The 17,486-nt window shown below is 52.4% G+C and overlaps 8 protein-coding genes across 8 annotated transcripts; 4 read left to right on the forward strand and 4 right to left on the reverse strand.

Moving 5' to 3' along the window:
- Positions 1 to 2,622: 2,622 nt before the first annotated feature.
- Positions 2,623 to 3,372, reverse strand: LMH87_001346 (uncharacterized protein; the record flags this gene model as incomplete). The annotated part of the gene is made up of 1 exon (XM_056199407.1): positions 2,623 to 3,372. One exon carries the CDS (start codon positions 3,370 to 3,372, stop codon positions 2,623 to 2,625), a length of 750 nt encoding a protein of 249 aa, XP_056056257.1.
- A 1,117-nt stretch (positions 3,373 to 4,489) lies between these two features.
- Positions 4,490 to 5,373, forward strand: LMH87_001347 (uncharacterized protein; the record flags this gene model as incomplete). Its single annotated transcript, XM_056199409.1, has 4 exons — positions 4,490 to 4,492; positions 4,918 to 4,935; positions 4,996 to 5,167; positions 5,300 to 5,373. 4 exons carry the CDS (start codon positions 4,490 to 4,492, stop codon positions 5,371 to 5,373), a joined length of 267 nt encoding a protein of 88 aa, XP_056056258.1.
- Positions 5,374 to 5,484: 111 nt separating this feature from the next.
- LMH87_001348 (uncharacterized protein) lies at positions 5,485 to 6,183 on the reverse strand (the record flags this gene model as incomplete). The annotated part of the gene is made up of 1 exon (XM_056199410.1): positions 5,485 to 6,183. One exon carries the CDS (start codon positions 6,181 to 6,183, stop codon positions 5,485 to 5,487), a length of 699 nt encoding a protein of 232 aa, XP_056056259.1.
- A 1,228-nt stretch (positions 6,184 to 7,411) lies between these two features.
- LMH87_001349 (uncharacterized protein) lies at positions 7,412 to 8,872 on the forward strand (the record flags this gene model as incomplete). The annotated part of the gene is made up of 3 exons (XM_056199411.1): positions 7,412 to 8,195; positions 8,658 to 8,726; positions 8,796 to 8,872. The coding sequence occupies 3 exons, from the start codon at positions 7,412 to 7,414 to the stop codon at positions 8,870 to 8,872; spliced, it is 930 nt and encodes a 309-aa protein (XP_056056260.1).
- A 430-nt stretch (positions 8,873 to 9,302) lies between these two features.
- LMH87_001350 (uncharacterized protein) lies at positions 9,303 to 10,622 on the forward strand (the record flags this gene model as incomplete). The annotated part of the gene is made up of 1 exon (XM_056199412.1): positions 9,303 to 10,622. One exon carries the CDS (start codon positions 9,303 to 9,305, stop codon positions 10,620 to 10,622), a length of 1,320 nt encoding a protein of 439 aa, XP_056056261.1.
- A 180-nt stretch (positions 10,623 to 10,802) lies between these two features.
- Positions 10,803 to 12,467, reverse strand: LMH87_001351 (uncharacterized protein; the record flags this gene model as incomplete). The annotated part of the gene is made up of 1 exon (XM_056199413.1): positions 10,803 to 12,467. The coding sequence occupies one exon, from the start codon at positions 12,465 to 12,467 to the stop codon at positions 10,803 to 10,805; it is 1,665 nt and encodes a 554-aa protein (XP_056056262.1).
- A 527-nt stretch (positions 12,468 to 12,994) lies between these two features.
- On the forward strand, positions 12,995 to 14,320 carry LMH87_001352 (uncharacterized protein; the record flags this gene model as incomplete). The annotated part of the gene is made up of 1 exon (XM_056199414.1): positions 12,995 to 14,320. One exon carries the CDS (start codon positions 12,995 to 12,997, stop codon positions 14,318 to 14,320), a length of 1,326 nt encoding a protein of 441 aa, XP_056056263.1.
- A 521-nt stretch (positions 14,321 to 14,841) lies between these two features.
- On the reverse strand, positions 14,842 to 16,964 carry LMH87_001353 (uncharacterized protein; the record flags this gene model as incomplete). Its single annotated transcript, XM_056199415.1, has 4 exons — positions 14,842 to 15,710; positions 15,764 to 16,653; positions 16,715 to 16,794; positions 16,845 to 16,964. The coding sequence occupies 4 exons, from the start codon at positions 16,962 to 16,964 to the stop codon at positions 14,842 to 14,844; spliced, it is 1,959 nt and encodes a 652-aa protein (XP_056056264.1).
- Between the last annotated feature and the right edge of the window lie 522 nt (positions 16,965 to 17,486).

A 17,486-nucleotide genomic window follows, 5' to 3' on the forward strand; every position in this document is an offset into this window, starting at 1 on the left:
GGCCCGGCTAGCGTAGCCTCCTCGAGGGCGGCCTAGCCTGCCCCCTCCCCCCGGGGTGCCTGGCCGTGCTTGAGCATGTCCGGAGAGGTTCTCCACGCTAGCCAGGACCTTTGTATACGGAGCCACACTGGGGTAATTCCATGCGGCAATGAGCCATCTACTCAACTCGCTGCCTCGTGGGGCCTTGTAAGGTTTAGTTAAAAGACAAATCATGACGCCCGTCCAACATGATGGCTGCCAATTTTATGCTGCGAGGCAACAGTTGCCTAAGACAACGCTTGCACTCGTTTGACCTGCCACTAGCCGTTCTTTGTCTCTCAAGCTTTGCTCGGAAAAAGTAGTTAAGCATGTGCCATGCTCTACTTCTAGAAGCGCAGCTATCCATTTCACAAACCTCCTATCTTCCCAGAACACCCTTGGCAATAAGCAACCGAAATAAGGAAACAGAGGGAAAGATAGCCAGCAGGCTGAGAATTTCCAAGAGTAGTTTGAGCTTTACTATAAGTTTCTTTCGTCAGCGAGGTAGCCGCTATCTAAAATACATGTTCCGCCAGCTCCGCGGCCGTCGCGTGCAGCCTGGAGATGCCCTCGAAAATTCACTAAAGGGGGTAAATGGGTCTCGTCGAATATTGCTTCCAGGCATGATGTGGTTCCGTCAAGCAAGGGGTATCAGAAAGGTAGCTCGGTAAATCAAGGTCATGACGCCACAGCTGTGGTTTACCTCGGACATGAGGAACTCTCCTTGGAAATTAAATGTGATTATCGGGACTGCGCATCGGAATTTTGGAGAATTCTCTAACGACAATGGAATTGTGAGTCTCAACCTAGATTATACGCTGTACAAGCTTCGCGTTACTGCAGCACAACGTACGCGTTACAGCAAGGCGCCTGCCGTTTCTAGCCAAAGCCCTACAGCCGCACTACGCGCGAGCTGCACTTGTCACGATGGAACGAGAGCAACCACATTTGGTGTTCTTCGTGTCAAATCTCTCTTACATAGTGCCTAAAATGAGCCGCTCTACTGGCGCTTGCTACTTACCGAGATTCAGCTGCCACCCTTCTCCCTCGGTATGCCAACTTTGCTGGCTGACGGCACTGTGCGTTCCGCTGCGTAACATGATCAGCCAAAGCCCTCGGCCGAACTTGGGTATACCCCAGCTTTGCAATATTAAGGCTCCAGAAATGCATGAAAGCTGGAAACTGTGGATCTGGTGACCATAGTATCCTTGACGAGACTCGTCAGCTTTTTCCGGCCGCCAGCACGTACGACTATTATGCAATCCCAGACACCGGTCACTGCGTCAACTTCCACTATTCCGCTCCAGCTGCTTTCAATCGTGTACACAATTGGCTTGAGAACGAAGGTTTTTGAACAGCGTCTTAATGTTTCTCGGAATTAGTCTAGAACTTGGGCCGCACTTGAAAGGGTGCTTCCATACATCCCACACTGTTAGATATCCGAAACCATTGGATTTGAAACCTAAATAAACATATAAAAATGCATGAATGGGGTTTTGAGGGTGTTAATTTTTACGTTGATGAGAGTACAATAATGGTCATTATCGACTAAGCAACTGTGCAAGGTTGACAGGGAGGCGCATGAAATTGGGAGTGGCTTTCTGCTACTTTAATAGCTCGTATATGGACTATATTAGTGAGTGGTAGAAATAATGAATAAATTGCAATTTTAAGGCATCGACTTACATTATTCAACACAGACTCAAGAGAAAGGTGGTGTGAACATTCCAATATTCTCCGTATGTCGAGCTTCATAGCTCAAGTTCGCGATGCAAGCACAAACGCGTAAGGACTTATTCAACAGTAGTCCTGGATGTCTTTCTATCCATTATTCAGTATAAATCAGGTCAGGGCCTTCGTCTGGCAGTTTTCTCACTCGAAAGCGTCAATACTTTTCTGATTGGTATGAGCGCTTTCACACCCAGTGTGACAGAGTGCGCGGCTGCGCAAGCCTTCTATCAAGTTCAATACTTCGCTTATTATCGCTAGACGTAGCGCCTTTAAAATCGGTGCAATCTGTGGCAATGTTATCTTTGGCTTCAAACCCATCTGCTGGATGGGTTCTTCAGCCAAAGATGTACACGTGGCCACAGATGAACTGGCGCTTCCAATGGCTTCCGCGAGCGAACGAGGACGGCACCATCGACACTTCAACGAGCCCGTGGCCGCAGCATCTCATGGGATGTGAGCTTTCCCAGAAAATTATTTGAACCGCACATGTACTTGACCTCGCGCTGGCTTATCTGTTTGTGGACGCAGCTGTACTTGGTGCGAATGCGGCGCCGCACATAACTTGTGGTGTAAGTCCACTCGGCTGCTGACACCGGATGCTCCGCAGCTTGGAGTTGGTTGTGGTTTTTACTGTGGTATTTTGGGATTGTGACCTTGATATTTGCACTGGAGGCATGGATGGAAGGTGTCCATACAGCGATTTCCTCGTAGCGGACAACTACAGCCAGACGCTAGCTGGCAGGAGATTTTCAACTTGACAACGCTTCGTTTAGTATGCAACATTAACTTTTGTAAAAAGTAAATTTATGTACTGAGGTATATGTACTGGTATCTTATATACGATATGTGCTATGAAGCCTCCGAGCATTGCCCTTACCCGGTGTAGTTGCAGTAGACGTCGCTGCCGCGGGTACCGCAGTCGGTCAGAATCTGTCCATCCTGAGTGCGGAGGTCGATGACAGTGCCACCGTTGGGTGTAATAGTGCCTTGGCTGCCGGAAGCTGAAGCATCGGTGAATGTGACGCTGCCAAAGTTGGCAAAGGGGACCTGGCTGTTGCCCTGCTGGAAGTCCTCGACGATCCACTCGGCATTCGTCTCGCAGAGGGTTGAAGGAGGGCTGGTGAACTTGTGCTGAACTTTTTGGCCCGTGCTTAGGTTTTCCAGTACAGCGACACCACCGTTCTTGGAGGACGCATCAACGTACATCTTGATGCTGTCGCCAACGCTGACCCCGAAGCCGCTGAAGCTGTGCGAGTAGTCAGGAATCCACTCATACCAGGCGTCGAATGAGCCATCGCCGTAGAAGGAGATGCCAGTCTGTAGAATGGCGCTCTGGCAGGTGTCGCCATCAATACCGATCCAGGCAGAGGCGGCGCTGTCGGCGTCACCGGACACTTGAGGCACGACAATGGTGCCCTGGACGTGGTTGTAGCCAGTGCCAATCTGGACAACACCGGCCCAGTTGCCCGAGTACTGGGTCTCGGTGGCGTTGCTCGAGGGCTTTTTGAAATGCGAGCGCTGCATCTCACTGGGCTCGCGTTGGCGAAGAGCACGACCTCTGGTGACGGCGGGAATGGCCGCCGCCAGAGTAGCAAGGGAAGAAAGAACAAGAGAATACTTCATGATGGCGGACTGAAGTATACAATAAGAGTTTCTTCTTCTGAAAAGATAGGAGTTGCAGAAGTAGGCAAAGTTGCTGCTGTGCTTCCAAACGAGTTTCATCTTGGGCTCGACGGGCCTTCCGTCCGCTTTATAGTTGCTGGCACGGTCGATGATGCCGAGGCATATGTGACATTTGGAAAGCAAGATGATGCCGAAGAAGCCTTTCGGAGCACGACAGGTCATGCGCTAGGCCATCTTTCGAAGGTGGTGAGCACGGTTGCAGCTGCTTACTGCTGTGAACTACGTTTCGTTCCTTCAGGTGGCATCTTCGGTGTTCTGATTTGACCAAAAAAAAAACACCGACACTTGGCGAAGAGTCCATCAAGAGGTTGCACTACTGTGTCGTGATAGGAACCCTCGCTCAAAATATATAAACTTACCTTCCCTTATTGTGTAAGCCGCTTTATCGCCTGGCGTCTGGGAATGATGTTACTAAACAGGCAAGAGATTAAGACGAGGGCCAATGATAAGGCCGCCGATAGTAGCTGCGGGGAAATGGGGTCGCATCCTGAGAAGATCTTACACAAAAGTAGGAAAGCGACGATGCCGTAAATTCCGCTCACTGTGGCCCAGCCCATGCCGGATAGCCGATGAGTTCATTCGTCGGGCGCGCCCGCTGATGTCCGGCTGGGGCTTGTGACAGTTACAGACCCTGTATCGTGCATAGCGGAAAGATTGGGGTATTTTTTTCCCCCCGCGCGATTTGCGCCGTCTGCCACAGGGTTAACTTGACAGCTGCCAGAACTGTGCCTTGCTGTGGCCGAAGAGGTATCGAGTTTTATTAGCCATGTTCGAAGACGCTAAAGGAAGGGTCATTACAGTGGGTGTAACTAGTACATACGATCCCCCGTACATCATATGATCCTTAGCAAAGGTACATGCGCCAGAGTGTTAATGCGCCAGCACAGATCCAGAGAATTGGTTCGTTGGTAGTGTTGCTGAGATTTCAAACTGCCATTAGCTAGTATTGGACACTGTCGGCATCCTGCGATTGAGCCCATTATTGTGACGCTGTCTTGGTAGCCCGTTTGGGCAGGACAACCGCATGGAGGGTGCAGAGGCGTTCCGCCGCCTCAGCATGGTAATTTGCTTTCGAGTAATACTGCTGTGACATAAGAATACTGGAAGTGCTTTTCGTTCAGGGTACGAGGGAATCATTCAAGCTGATGACCGATCGACGCAAAACATAACTGCCTCTTTCTTTTAACTCGTTCGCAGGCCAGCCTGCAGCTTTGGGTGCAAGCTTCACTAACATGAGGCCTGGGTTATAATTAGTGGCTCTGCTTATTACGATCCCCTGTTGCGTGCGGCATTGCGGCTGCGCGGGGTTCAGTGGCCCTTCTAAACAAATACTAAGTAAGTACTCCACACCCCGTACAGCGCATTACTTTATCTTGTCAAAGTTCGGTTGCAAAAATCAACAAAGCGTTTCCAAATAAGTGCTATTATTTATTCACTCCTTCTTCGCCGCAAGCAAGGCCCTGAGTTGGTGTGCATCGTCACGAGACTGCGCATAAACGTGTGGTAGGGCGCGTCGAGAAATTAACTCAGTGTATCCGTATGTGGCTAATTAGGATATTGCAGGACACTAATCTCGCTTTTGTGGACATAGGAATGAGCAGAATGCGAATGCGCGTCGCAACTGTTTATTGCCACGACGCTCAAACGCGTTTTTCCTCGACGCCACTGTTAAGCAACTGGCACCAGCCTTGTGAAGGTTACCACAATGCGCGCCTAGACATCATTTCATCCACCAGTAAGCTGATTGGAAAAATACAGGAGATGTCGGGAAGTTCTTCAGATCCTTTCACGCTTGAATTTCTGAAATCTCCAGGCCCGGCTCACTGTCGCTCTGTCCCGGAACTAACATTTAATGTCGGCGACAAAGACCTAGTGGATGAGTCGCTCCGTAATGCCGGTCAGGATGGTTGTTTGTCGAAGGACTCACTCAAGACCTTGTAATAAAGTCATTTACCGTGGTCTCTATTGCTACATAGAAGGAATATGAGCCTGTCGAACGCAACTACAATTTTGTTGAAGTGATTGTGCTGCTCTGTTGGCATGTGCTTCACCCTACAAATCCAGTACCTTGCCGCCCTTGACGATTGGTTTCAACATGTCGTCCAATTCGTACAATATCGGAACCCCCGTGGGTATCTCTTCGTTGACAATCTCATCGTCAGTCCTCTCATCAAGTACCTTGACGAGACTCCGCAACGAGTTGCCGTGCGCAACTACCAATACCGTGTTCCCACGTCTCAATTCCGGCACGATGTCTGACTCCCAAAATGGCAGCATACGAGCCAGCACGTCTTCGAGGCACTCTGTACGAGGGGTCTGCTCGCCAATACTCCCATATTGAGCATCAGCTTGCTGCGCCGCGTAGGCTTCATCTCGCATCGGAGGCGGTCTGGTGTCGTAGGAGCGCCGCCACAGCTTTACCTGGTTGTCGCCAAAATCTTGTGCCGCTTCAGCCTTGTTCTTGCCCTGGAGATCGCCATAGTGTCGCTCATTGAGTCTCCACGTCCGCGTCACAGGTATCCAGTGACGATTGGCTGCATCGAGCGCAGCGTTGGCAGTATTGATCGCTCTTCGTAGCAGCGAGGTGTACACCACATCGGGCAAATGACCCGACTGTGCGAGGCGTCTGCCCGCATCCTCGGCTTCGGTCTTTCCCCATTCTGACAGAGGGACATCAACCCAACCCGTAAAGAGATTCTCCTTGTTCCACGTACTCTGGCCGTGACGAAGCATGATGAGCTTGAAAGGCATGATGCTTGGGCCGAAAACGTCCTGGAGCAATGGAATGGTCTAGGGTTCGAAGCGTGTGACCAGCAATCATTATAAGCGTTTACTGTTGGCGGTAAAATGGCAAAGTCTAAAAATGCTGGGAATTGGCTGTATTTAATCTTGTACAGTTTTCCTGCAAAACAACTACGTCACAATACCATTATGAAAGCTTGTTCGAGCGGCTGACGTGCGTCTTTCCATCAAGGTGCTGTCGGCCTTTCGGGCGCCGGCCGAGACAGGATCCAAACTTCCGGCCAGCGTTGAGAATGGTTCAACAACAATCTTGAGCTGGTACTCATGGGCCTTTTTTGGGGGGGGGGGAGCGAATGCAGCTTCCCATGTTCAGTTTGCGACGGCAATCTTTTCCCCTCAGCCAGGAGCTGCTGTTCTCGCAAAATGCGCAGAAAACTCGACACTGAGCGTGAGCGTAGCTACCCTAGACCACCGACCAACCAATTTGCTTGCATTGTATGCCGCAGCAGTGAGTAAACTTAATTCACCTTTTTCTGTAGAGCAGGAAATCTCGATAGACTTATTTGCGGCCATAGGTTCAAGGGGAGAAGAGCATAAAGGGCAGCAACGGCTGGTGGGCTTACGGCGAAAACCTCGGTCAACGAGAGCAATATGGATCAATCGTCAGCAGCAATTTACCAGACGCTTGATTCTTCAATGCCAGAGGAATGGTCTTTGCCGCCAGACTCCCAGAGCAGGGGACTATTCTTCTTGCCTCTTTAGATCCAGCAAGTGCTGACAGTAGGGCATCCGGGAAAACCGGATCGTCATACGGCGGCGATATTTTATTCCCATGAACGCTGCTGCGGTCAGCATCGCCCACTCTTTTGCGATCCCGTGGAGACGTAGTGGTCAAGACAAAGAATGAATCCCGAGTGATGGCGACTGCCGACCCGGAATGTAGTCAGCACTTTGTTGCGATTCTGATTAGGTGCTGACACCAATCGTTCCAAGAGCAACCAAAGTGGGTTGGTGCTGGTCTGGTCCCCTTGCCTCAGGTGCCCTCAGCCGCACTTCCCCTTTCTTCCAATCAGACACTGACCGCCACAGCTGAGATTCACGTAACTAGACTATAAAAACAATCGTCCGAGAAAGAGGGGTAGCGTAGTTCTCGTCAATAACATGCCTTCGTCATTGATTTCATCGGAAACCTGCTTGCAACTCCTCATTTCAGATGTACAATCGGGATTCACCAACCATGTCGCGAAATCCGGCCGGGCTCGTCCTTACACTCTTGCTCGCGGTGGCTCAGCTCGCCTGCGCCTCATCTGGCGACGATGCAACTAGCCCTCAAGTGGGCGAAATGTCTATTGTTTTCCCGCAAAACGACACGTACGCCGTGGTCTCACCGTTTCCCGTCATTTTTGGATACCAAAATGCGCCCGCGTTATTATCGTATAATTCAGAGCTGTCGTGGTCGGTTCAGTGCGCACAAGGCGCCCTCTACGGCTCCGACACTGTTAACGGTTACAAGTATGCCGACGTGCCGTCCGGCGCGTACTACATCCTGAATTCGACCAAGACACTGCAGGATGCTCTGCCTAGTGGCAGTAAGGACCCCAAGGGCCCTTATGCTAACTGGCACGGCACAGAAGATACTTGCTCCTTAAGCTGGGAGTTTCACTATTGGACAGTCTGCTCCAAACAACCCAACGATGCGACGCTGATCCAGTCCGGTGTTGGAAAGAGGTCTGGCAAAATGTATTTTACAGTCCGAGTCGGGGCCAAGCTGCCAAGAGATGCGATTCGCGATTACCAGGGCTGTGCGTTGAAAGGAACAGCCGAAAAAGTTGCCAATAGTTCAACTGCATGCCCCGACCTTCTTACGCAACCAGAGGCGCAGCCTTGTAACCTTGACGTCAGGGCAGCGGCCAGCAGCCTTGCGGGCGCTGCAGTCTCGCCAACCACGACGTTCACTGGCACGCCAACCTCGACCACAGCAGAGGCGACTACCAAGACAACATCCTCTACCGACCCGCACGGTACAGACGGCACCAGTACTTCGAAGGATGGAAACAAAAACTCTACTGGAGCGAGCCTCGGTCGGAATTCACCTTTGATCCTCTGGGCAATTTCAGTCGGCACCTGCCTTTTCAATTATTTATTACCAATGATGTTGTAATGCAGCTGGTGTCCCAAACGCCAAGCCAATGATTCTAAATATTGACCCTCCTGTATGTGTTGCTAGAGTGATCCTATGGCCTTATACTGAGCTTGCTCCGAAATAAAACTCCATTATGGCGTCCGCTTGAGTTGCATTTTCTAAACGATAACCCGAGCTAAATAACAAGAGCCATCGGGCCCGTCATTGTCGCTGTGAACAAGAGGGGCTGCAGCGCAGACACTCTTGATCGAGTCGCGTGGCTCCTGTAGCTTGCACATCAAAGACTAGGAGTCTGGTCTGGTGCCTAGTTACTTGCTGTTCCACGGCGTGCCTTCTCCAGAGTGCAGCGATGCATACCTAGTTCAGACTAGTTTCCCGCGCTGGCGCACGGGATTTGTTCCTCAAATAGGCAAGCTCCTGTTCAGACTGGGTGCCAAGCATCCCGTGGCCTTGCTCTAAAACTCGTCAAATCCACCAGCTTCGAAGCCGAGCCCTCATCTCGAAGAGGTCACAACGCAAGCCATCGGGCTGTGCCATTCAAATTTTCTTCGTTAGACCCGTCTGCTTGATCTTGAGGCTTGCTTCATCGATCCAGTGCCGGCAAGCGCAACTGGGTCTCTCCACATATGTATCTCTTTTGCCCTGTCCTCAATTCCGGCTTTCAATCCCGGTCCCTTATGACGTGGATGTATTGGGACCGGGCCGCGAGCCAGCGGCCTTAGCGCGGTTGGTGGCTCAGCCTGGTTGGCCCCAGCCAGTTGGCGGATCGTTCCTCATGGAGACATCACTGGCTGAACAGTTGATTATGTACACTTATATATGTCTGCGATCTCCCGCCCTTGTAAAAAAAATGAAACCTATTTATATTGCATACGATTCAACGCGATAAATTCTAAACCCACCGCATTATACAAAACCCCTTTAACCTCCGCTACACTGCACCTTTACACATCCCTTCATCGTTACATCATACTCTTCCTTCGCAATGGTTTGTCTGAAGAGATATCTTGTCGGCGCTGCTGGCTTGTGCATAGTCGCCGCCCAGAACTCGACCGCATCCCCCAGCAATGACCCCCCAAACCCTATGCTTCAGCTGAGCCCGGACGACTCCTTCCACTTCGAGATTCTTCGCACACTGTCGCTCTCCGTCGCCGAGGGGGCTGATCTGGGCGAGGTGCTTGTCGCTGCGCAACAGATCAAAGCCTCCGACTTTGAGAGCTACTACCAAGCCTTTAACAACCTTGCTGAGCGTGTCGACAAGCAAGGACAGGCAATCGATGGCAAAAAATATCCCACCTCGTTCCGCAGCATGCGCCTCAAGGCGGCCAGCTACTTCCGCGCTGCCGACTTTTTCCTCCACGGCAACTGGAGTGATCCCCGCATCGACAGCCTTTGGGTGAAGCAGACAGCGGCTTTCAACGATGCCCTGCCTCTCATGGCCAATCCTGGCCGCCGCACGACCCTCAAGTCTAAGGACGGCAAGTTCAAGATCCCAGCCATCTTCTACGGCACGGGCAAGCCTGGTCGCCACCCCACTATCCTGATGTGCAACGGCTTCGATGGCTCTCAAGAGGAAATGTTCCACATCTTTGGCAAAGCTGCCCTCGACCGCGGCTACAACGTCATTACCTATGAGGGCCCTGGCCAACCCACCGTCCGCCGCGAGCAGAATATTGGATTCATCCCTGATTGGGAGCGTGTCATTACCCCCGTTGTTGACTATGCGATCTCCCTCCAAGAGGTTGATCCCAAGGCCATTGCTACCATTGGCTACTCTCTGGGAGGCTACCTCGCTTCCCGAGCTGCCGCTTTCGAGCCCCGCATCGCCGCTGTTGGTGCGATTGATGGTGTCTATGACTTTGGCGGCACGTTTACCAGCCAACTTCCCCCCATTGCGAAACAGTGGCTCGCGGATGGGAACCGCAAAGACTTTAACGATCTCTTCGCCCAGGCCCTTGCTGACCCCACCACACCCACCGGTATTCGCTGGGCTGTCCAGCAGGGTCGCTGGTCCTTCAAGGCTGACGACTTCTTTGACTTTGCCACCCTTGTCCAGAAGTACACCTTGGAGGGTGTTGCTGATAAGATCAAGCAGCCCATTTTCGTTGGTGACGCCGAGCTTGACCAGTTCTTCCCTGGTCAAGCCCAGCAGCTTGCCGATGGCGCCACTGGCAGCTCCAACAAGGTCATTCATTACTTCAAGGCTGATGAGGGTGCTGGCGAGCACTGCTCCGTTGGCGCCGCCGTCTACCAGAATCAGGTCCTTTATGACTGGTTTGAGGACGTTTTTCATGGAAAGAAGTAAGGGCTGTCTCGGACAGGATAAGACGGGTTGGCGCAGCATGTATTCCATAAGCATTTTCGGGCATAGCGTTCATCATTTCTCTGGTACTTTTAGCCGGCTTTCCTCTTTTATTGTAATATCTTGGTATTAATGAATCAAAGTTCACGAAGTGCTCCACTATCTTGCCACAGTCCACCTGTTTCAACTGCTACTTGCATTCCAGAAAAATTCCGGGCTAAGAAGCTGCTCCAAATTGAGGTCCTGAATATTAGAAATATCCTCAGGCAAACCGTTTAGCCACGCGAAATCATCGGGCAGTGCTGGCTCGGTATTCGCCACATGCTCCTGAGCATTCACGTCGTACACTTTGACAATGTCGCTCAGTGTAGCAGCTAGCAGTTCTTTGCCCCGCTGGTGCAACATGATGAGCGACCGCGCTGTGCGCATCGCTTCGCGCGTTGCGTGCGTATTGTATACGGCAGCAACGTCTTTGAGACACTGCATCGCATCGCCCAGCTGGGAGATGGATGAAACGGTATCGATTGCTAGCAGGACACATACAATCTGGAACGGCACATATGCCATGTGGTGCCACGGGGCGCGGTCGACGAGTATTTCACGCGCAGCTTGAATGCCTTTCGCTGTCAGAACCAAGATTCGCTGTATGGTGGTGTCGGGTAACGAGAACTCCATGGAGCGCAGACGGCGACAGAGACAGAGAGCGAGGTTGCATTGCCCCAGGACCGTTGGCGGGCGGGTGTGAACTCGGTCAAGGACAATCTGCAGCGCGGATTCTAGCTCGGAAGCTGCTTGCGTTCTTTCTGGGTCTAGCTGTATAGTAAATGGGAGAAGCTCCATCAGCTCCGTCGTGAACTCGCCTGGTCGTTTTGACGGTAGCGCGCATGTTACGCCTGAGAGAGGCACGCGGCTCAGACCCATATCGTAGGACATCCAGGTGTTGAGGTGCTGTGAGACAGCCAGCAATCTCCTGTTAATCTCGACATTGCCTGAGTCCTGCGTATCAGGACGCAGGGCTGCTTGGTCAGGGTCTTCCGTCGTCATGCCTGCGGCCTCAAGCATATGCAGCACCGTGCAGCTTGCTATCCACGCGGGGTAATGTGTTCCAGCAAGTCGGAGATAGATGACCCGCAGTAGCCAAGCGCTTATACTGGAGACAGAGGGCGGTTCAGAGAACGCCTCCTCGAGCATGCGCTTTGCTGACTCGACAAGCTCTGGTTCTGTCCTGTCCACATGGACTTGCGAAAAGAGACACCCAAGGGCGGCGACACCACACAGAACGGCGTCGATGGGCTCTGGCATGCTGGATTTTGCCCACCGTAGTCGAGTGTGCTGCTCCAGCTCATCAGCATCGATGAAGCTGTAGGTGGGATGAAGTTTCTGGAAGTAGACGCGTGCAAGGTACGACATGCGCTGCTGGGACAAGAGCTCAGTCACGGGACGTGCCATAGGGCTTTGCACAGTCTGTCGGGATCCGAGGAACGCATTCCAAGCAAAAGTCTGCACGCGCGGGTTCCCTTTGGACTCTGACTTGAGGCCGAGGTGGCGCACAAAGGCTGGCCCGGAATTGGCCTCAAGCGACCGCGCCTGATGATGAACGATAGAGGAGGCAGGTGTGGTAGTTTCCACAGGCGATTGCTGTATCGGCGGCAGCAGACTGGTATTACGCTGCGGTGCATGATTCGAGTGATCCGTCTTGTTGCGCATCCTGCTGCCAGCTGAGTACCGGCACTGGTACTCAAAACGCACGCATGTGCCGCATGGCTCGGCGCCGTCACACTTGCGCTTCAGGTCACGGCATGTTTGGCAGGCAAGTCGCGACCGCTTCCGCCCTTGCACCGATGTCATTTGATAACAGACCGACTCCGCGGCTTACAGGCTCGAAGATGGTGTGTGCAACGGTCGGAGGACGGGTAAAGCGGAAGCAGCACGGTGGAGATGTAAACAGTGGAGGAGGTTCAGAAGTCGGCATGTGAGTCGTCGTGAGTCAAGGTGATGGCTTGGATGATGATTGCAAAGCTCCAAGTGACTGCAGAACAGTTTCCGTGTCGAAGCAACATTACGGGCTTAAGCGAGACTGCGACATGCGTTGCTGGTGATTCGCGAGACGATGAGATTTTTGCCCTCGAGGCCCTAAAATGCCGGAACCGCGTAGACTTTCATCTCAGTAAGCGGAGACAGAGACATCTCCATCGGGAATAGTGTGGTCGGAAATGGCGGCAATACCGGAAGCCACGCTTATGGCGGAACGCCAGGCTCTTAAACTAGAATCTCATTATTACATTGGAATCTGCTTTTAAAGCGCCTGCAAACGCATCTTGATTCTTCATAGGCATTCAAGATTCAATGCAACCATCATCCTGCAATCACAGAACATGGCGCGCGCTAGCCTCCCAGATCTAGAGTCTGGCACGACGACTCCCGGCTACGCCAGCCAGGCCGACTCTGTCGACCACCAGCGACAGTCCGAAAAGGTGGAAGCTGCTGTTGCTACCACCAATGAGCCGCCTGATGGCGGAAGAGCCGCCTGGACCCATGTACTCCTCATGCACATAGTCTTCTTCAACACCTGGGGCGTCGTCAACGGCTACGGGGTCTTCCAGGAGTACTACACCAAAGCCTTGGACCGCCCTCCCAGCGATATTGCCTGGATTGGGAGCGTGGAGACGTTTCTGCTGTTTGGCATCGGCGTAGTCTCGGGGCGCGCCACCGATGCGGGCTACTTCTACCCCGTCTTCTATGCAGGTGTCTTCCTGGAGCTGCTTGGTGTCTTCATGACGTCGCTCGGCACGCGGTACTGGCACTATTTCCTGTCGCAGGCAGTTTGCATGGGCATTGGGAATGGGTTGACGTTTTGCCCCGCGCTTGCTATCCTGTCACAGTATTTCCACAAGCGCCGCGCCTTTGCAGTTGGGCTTTCGGCGGCCGGCGCGGCGATTGGCGGCTTAGTATATCCGATCCTCATTAATCGGCTGATTTTTTATGAAAAAATTGGTTTTGGGTGGACAATGCGCTGTATGGGTCTCATCATGCTCATTACATACATTCCTTGCCTGTTCTTGTTCAAGCCCCGTTTACCGCCGAGGAAAACTGCCGATTGGATCGACACGACGGCGTTCAAGGATGTCCCCTTCATATTCTTTACCGTCAGCATGTTTTTTGCTTTTTGGGGCTTATACTTTGCGTTCTTCTTCCTTGGCACATTTGCGCGCGATCAAATCGGTGTCGCGCAGCCGATCTATCTTCTGATCCTACTCAACGGCGTCGGGGTCATCGGTCGCATTTCGCCCACAATTGTGGCCGACAAGTGGTGCGGCGCCCTCAATCTTGTCATCGTTATTGGCCTCGTTTCCAGCTTGCTGGTCTACTGTTGGGCGGCCGTGCAATCTTCGGCAGGGCTCTATGTGTTCGCCGTCATATATGGTCTTGTGGCGGCCGCACTGCAGGCCCTCTATCCCGCGGTGGCTACTACCATGACGCCTCATCCGAGCAAGACGGGTACGCGTGTTGGCATGATTCTGTTCTTTGTCAGTTTGGCAAATTTAACGGGACCTGCTATCTCAGGAGCCATAATCGAGCGGTCTGGAGGCAGCTATCTTGGCGCGCAAATGTTTGCTGCAACATCTGTGCTGCTGGCCACCGTCATGGCTGTGGCAGCGCGTGTCGCAAAGGCTGGCTGGAAGCTCCGTGTAAAAGTCTAAAGCATATTTAACTGGCGTTATGGTAATTTGTTACAAGCATGAATACCCTATAGACTATACTATGCAAGTTATGTTGTTCCTGTTTTCACTCAGTATTGAATGTGCAGGGAGTTTCCTATCCTACACAGTCTGACGAAATCGACATACGACGCCCGTTGATTGAACTACAAAGTACTGGCGGGGTGAATGTAAATTAAGATTTATCTCATCTCAATGACGGGTCGTTTCTTGAGGTGTCGCGCTGCCTTCAGGCTCCCCTGTGATGAAATCGGTCGTTTTTATGTCCAAACGATTCACGATCATAATCGCAACTACCTGTTTGCTAGTGTTTTGGATAGTATATGTACCAGTCATTATAGTCGTATAAATGCAAGGCAACCAGTTGATGCGCCTTGGGTGGCCAATGCCTGTTACATGGCTCAATGCGTGGCCCTATCTATGTACACGATCTCAGGGCATACCCGACGTCACTCCCAGCACTTGTAAAGTAATAGCATATGTCCGACAGCAGGAGCTCATTTTTAAGAGCGGTAGTTGACGCCGTAAATCTTGTACGAGGTCTTGGAACCCGTAAAGCTGACCTCGCCAATGTCGCGGCACTTCTTGTCGCCACGCTTCTTGCTGGCGCGCTTGGTAACGCTAACATACTGGCCGTTGCCAGCGCCAGCCTGACGCAGGGTATGGGTTGCAGTCTCAGACTCGTACTCGAAGACGAAAGCCTGCGCTTGGCTCTGGTCCTTGACGAGAGCACCTTTGGAGCTGACGAAGCTGTCGTCAGAAGCAGATTGGATGTAAAAAGACTTGCCAAAGCGATCACCGTCAGAGTTGGTAATGACCCAGCGCTGGGACTTGTCCTCATGCTTGTCGCTGGCGGCGATGCCGACAACCTTGCCATCCTTGGTACGGCCGAGGCCAAGGCCGCTGCTCTCAATGGTGACGTAGCGACCCTCGGTAATGGCGCCGCGAATTTCCTTGTGGCCATCCTCAACGAGGTTGTTCATATCCTCGTTTGCGTTTTGCTGGCCATAGGGGACAGGGGGATGGTTGCCGTGGCTGTAGCCGCTGCTGCACTTAGAGGGGCCGACCCAGGGACCAGTCAGGGAACCAAGGGTTAGGTTGCCGCTCCAGTTATCATAGTCAAGGGCCTCAGGGGTGCGAACGGAGGTTATGCTGGGGAGAGAGTAGTCGGGGTTGTTGAAGTCAAAGGCATTGACCATGTTGGTCATGTGGGCACGGCGCCATGGGGTGATGCCCTCGTTCTTGAGATTATAACCGTTGGCCTGGGCCCAAGCCTCCAAGAACATAATGTCGGACGTGTGATCGCCAGTCTCAGCAAATACGTTGCCGCCACGAGTCCATGGGGACACAATGTAGCGTGGAACGCGAGGACCTTTTGTTAAGTTAGAAGTCTAGCGCTTGCAGGAGGGGGATATCATTACTTACCAGGACCAATGGGGACAGTGCCGCGCCCAGAATCAAAAGGATCGGTGATCCATTCACCAGCAGCATCACGAGGAGCAACGGGAGGAATAACATGGTCGGCCCAGCCGCCCTGCTCGTCATAGCTGACGACGAGGGCAGTAGAGTTGTAAAGAGGGCTGTTAACAACGGCTTCGACGACATTGCGCTGAAGCCAAGCACCATCGATAGGCATATTGGGAGGATGCTCGCTTTGCTCAGAGCCACCGATGATCCAGCTGACTTGGGGGAGAGTGCCATTGGCGCAAGCGTCATAAAATGCATCAAGGCCTGGAAACGAAATACCTTTATCGCGAAGGGCGCCGCCAGATGGAGTGTTCTGGTACTGCTTGAAGTAGGCAAGCATGTTGTCCTCAAAGTTATCGAAATCCTGCCAAACACGCCAAGAGATGCCTGCGTCCTCGAGATACTCTGGGGTAGTCTTCCAGGTGAAAGGGAAGCAGTTGTTACCTGGCGAATCGCATCCCGGACTGGCACGATTGGAGAGGATGTTGCCGCCACTACCATCAGGATTGGTGGGGGAGCCCTTGGTGTTGACGGTACCACTCATCCAAGTGATGCGATTGGGGTCAGTGACGCCGAGGATGCTCTGGTGAGAGTTGTCCATGACGGTCCAGCCCTCGGCAATGTCAAAGTGGGTAGGAACATCCTCGCGTTTGAAGTAGCCCATGTTGTAGTCGGTATCAGAAGTGACCCAACCATCACCGCGGCCATTATTCCAGGCGCCGTGCATGGCGTCCCAGCCGTTGGAGCCGCCTGTCATACACTGGGTGGCGTCCTTCCAATCACCACCAAGGTAATTGATGTGCCAGGGAGAAAGTGTGCTTACACCATTCTTGTTACCTTTGATGGCTCTAATTGCATGTTAGATCAAAGAGAGCAAAGGAGAAGACCGCCTCCATGTAATTGACTCACTGTTTCGTAACGGGGACACCGTTGTTCTTCTTGACATTGGGGTCGGCAAAGTTGCGAACGCCAGCCATGGTGCCGAAGTACTATTGATGGATTAGCCATGAGCAAAGTGTCGCAGCCTGGGCATACTTGCGTGATCAAAAGATCTGTTCTCTTGCATGAAGAGAACAATGTGCTTAATGTCCTTGAGAGAGCCGGCGTGTACACCTGCGGCCGAAGCCATGAGGGTGAAGGCTAGTGACGAGTACAACATTTTGGATGCTGTTACTGAGCCAACTGTGTGTAATCTGATTCAACTCTTGTGAGGCAATAGCAAAAACGCCGATTGTAAAGAAGAAGACCGTAGAAGCTCGGATCAAAACGTGACAGGCGGGTTGAGAATATTTAACTCTTTTGGCGAGGTGCGGCGATGAGCCGAGAGAAACCTGACGTATGACGAGGAGCGAATAGTAATAGCGAAGGGGCCTTGGGGAAAGGTCGGGTGGCACTGGCCGCTGCAAGCATGGGGTCTGCAGAGGAGCATCACAATGGCGACTTCCGTTATTTTGCCATTTTCATTATTTATTTATTTTGCAGGACAGGGTTACTTCTCGGCGGACGCTGGGCCCCGGCCAGCAAGGGCCGCGGCGAAAAAAAGAGGCGGGCACCAGAGTTTCCAGAATTCCCCAGAAGAGGCAACGTTCGGGAGGTGCAGGCCAATCAGGGCCAAGGCAAAGACAAATAGACTAGGTGGTCATGAGCCAATAACGGGCCGAGGCTGCAACACGATGGCGAG

Source organism: Akanthomyces muscarius, chromosome 6 (genome assembly GCF_028009165.1).
Source record: "Akanthomyces muscarius strain Ve6 chromosome 6, whole genome shotgun sequence".
Classification (NCBI taxonomy): domain Eukaryota; kingdom Fungi; phylum Ascomycota; class Sordariomycetes; order Hypocreales; family Cordycipitaceae; genus Akanthomyces; species Akanthomyces muscarius.